Source organism: Parasteatoda tepidariorum, chromosome 1, assembly GCF_043381705.1.
Source record: "Parasteatoda tepidariorum isolate YZ-2023 chromosome 1, CAS_Ptep_4.0, whole genome shotgun sequence".
NCBI classification, from domain to species: domain Eukaryota; kingdom Metazoa; phylum Arthropoda; class Arachnida; order Araneae; family Theridiidae; genus Parasteatoda; species Parasteatoda tepidariorum.
In genome coordinates, this window is record NC_092204.1 from 30,308,266 (window position 1) to 30,310,094 (window position 1,829).

At 38.2% G+C, this 1,829-nt stretch overlaps 1 protein-coding gene across 1 annotated transcript in view; it reads left to right on the forward strand.

Moving 5' to 3' along the window:
- Positions 1-509: 509 nt before the first annotated feature.
- Positions 510-1,829, forward strand: part of LOC139426928 (serine protease 45-like) — a 5,831-nt gene continuing 4,511 nt past the window's right edge. The window contains exon 1 of the mRNA XM_071187097.1: positions 510-801. Within this exon, the coding sequence (XP_071043198.1) occupies positions 516-801 (286 nt within the window). The 5' untranslated portion in view covers positions 510-515. The remainder of the gene's footprint in view (positions 802-1,829) is intronic.

A 1,829-nucleotide genomic window follows, 5' to 3' on the forward strand; every position in this document is an offset into this window, starting at 1 on the left:
CCCAAGAGAACTTAGGAGCTATCCTCAGAAGTATTGTATACGGCAAAAATTGTCAGTGGCAGAATTGATGGCAGTTGTCCTTTAAACGTTGCATAATATTAATAATAATGTCTTCCGGTTATAATAAATGTTACGTAGCATTATATATTCTAAATCGTTTTTAAACATGAAGGACATATAAACTACAATCAGAATCGGTGTTTTTTTTTATTTCAGGGTTAAAAGCTTACCCTTCCTTTATTACATATTCGATGTCTTTTCCTGTCCAAATAGAGCAGAAAGTCAGTTACACCCAGAAGATATGTGTTTAGTTGTAGACGTTTTCAATAAAAGTGTTTGGTTCTCATTGGGTTTCATTGTATCAGGTTATGGAGGAAAATCAATGTGGCTTTATTTAATTGAGACAAACTGTATAGTGAGGTACACACATTCATATCGAGGTTTCGTTTATAATACGTAAGCTTATAATATCAATAAATATGTATTTCTTTTATATTAGAGATTTAAAGTGCTTAATGACTCCTGTCAGGTGCAAAGAATCTATAAAAGAGAAAAACCTACGAATTGGATTATTAGGCAAAAATAAATATCAGCCTGCTAAAACAGTACTAGTCAAACGTATCATTATTCATCCTGAATATGATTTCCGTAGGAAGAGTAATGATGTAGTCCTTTTAAAACTACAGCATTCCATTCCTTGCACACCGTACAGTAAACCAATTTGTGTCAATCCACCTAAAAGTATTCTTACAGTGGGCAAGATAACGCACATTGCTGGCTTTGGTGCAATGCAAATGTTCAGTAAGTATAATGGTTTAGTTCTCCTTAAACCTATCTTTCATACGTAAAATTTAGCAATTGTTTTAAGACTGATTTAAATATTTTGAATTAATTATGAATATTTCTGTTTGATTATTTCTCTTTTTATTGTTTCATAATGAGATTTCTCTAAATTTGTCATGAAAAAATTACAGAAAAGAGTTCAAGTGAAGTTTTCGAAAAACATTAACAGACCCTTGTTTTAAGTATTATATAAAACTCATACATACCTGCCAACTTTTAATCCCTTCCATTATGATTTTTCCCAGTGGTATTAAAATGGAATAAAAATTTAATTTTTAAGCAAAAAAATACGTTGTATTTGAAAAAGCTTAAGCTGCCTACCACGACGACGACGACGATCTGGATTTGTTGAGATACCTGCCCGCGGCAGCGGGCACCTGACCTCTTCATCTGAAAATGCGCCCTAAGGCAACGGTGACTAATGGCGTGAAATAAAAATGGAATTCCACAGATGAAAATCTGTGGTCGTCTTGGTTGGAGTATCTCCGAGTCTAGGTCTTGGGAGCCGGGAGAAGGGAATGGATCAGTGAAACTAAATCCTCGTCTTTCAAGAGTTCTTGCAGTTCCTTAACAATTCTCAGGAATCTAGTGGCTGAGCTGGTGGCACTCCGATGATCTTTCCTTTTAGGTGCGAATTTTCTCTTGGGCCTGGATGGGCAGCCTGAAAAACAGGCTGTGTGGTCTTGCTTGCAATTCACACAAGTCGGAGGCTCGCTCAGGGGCTTCGTGCATAGGTAGGAATAATGCGCTCCTGCGCATTTCATGCACGCTGGGCTATCTGTGCAGTCCTTCTGGGTGTGGCCAAATCCTTGGCACTTATAGCACTGGATTTCGTATCGGCCTCCACGAAATCTCTCTACCCGGATGGGTGTCTCCAGTAATCGGTCAAGTTTGAAGATCTCCCGGTGTTTGGGAATGTCGGTCAGAATAACCAGAAAGAGGGGGAGGAGCTTGTAATCCTGGCCACGCCTCCTTCTCATCTGCTC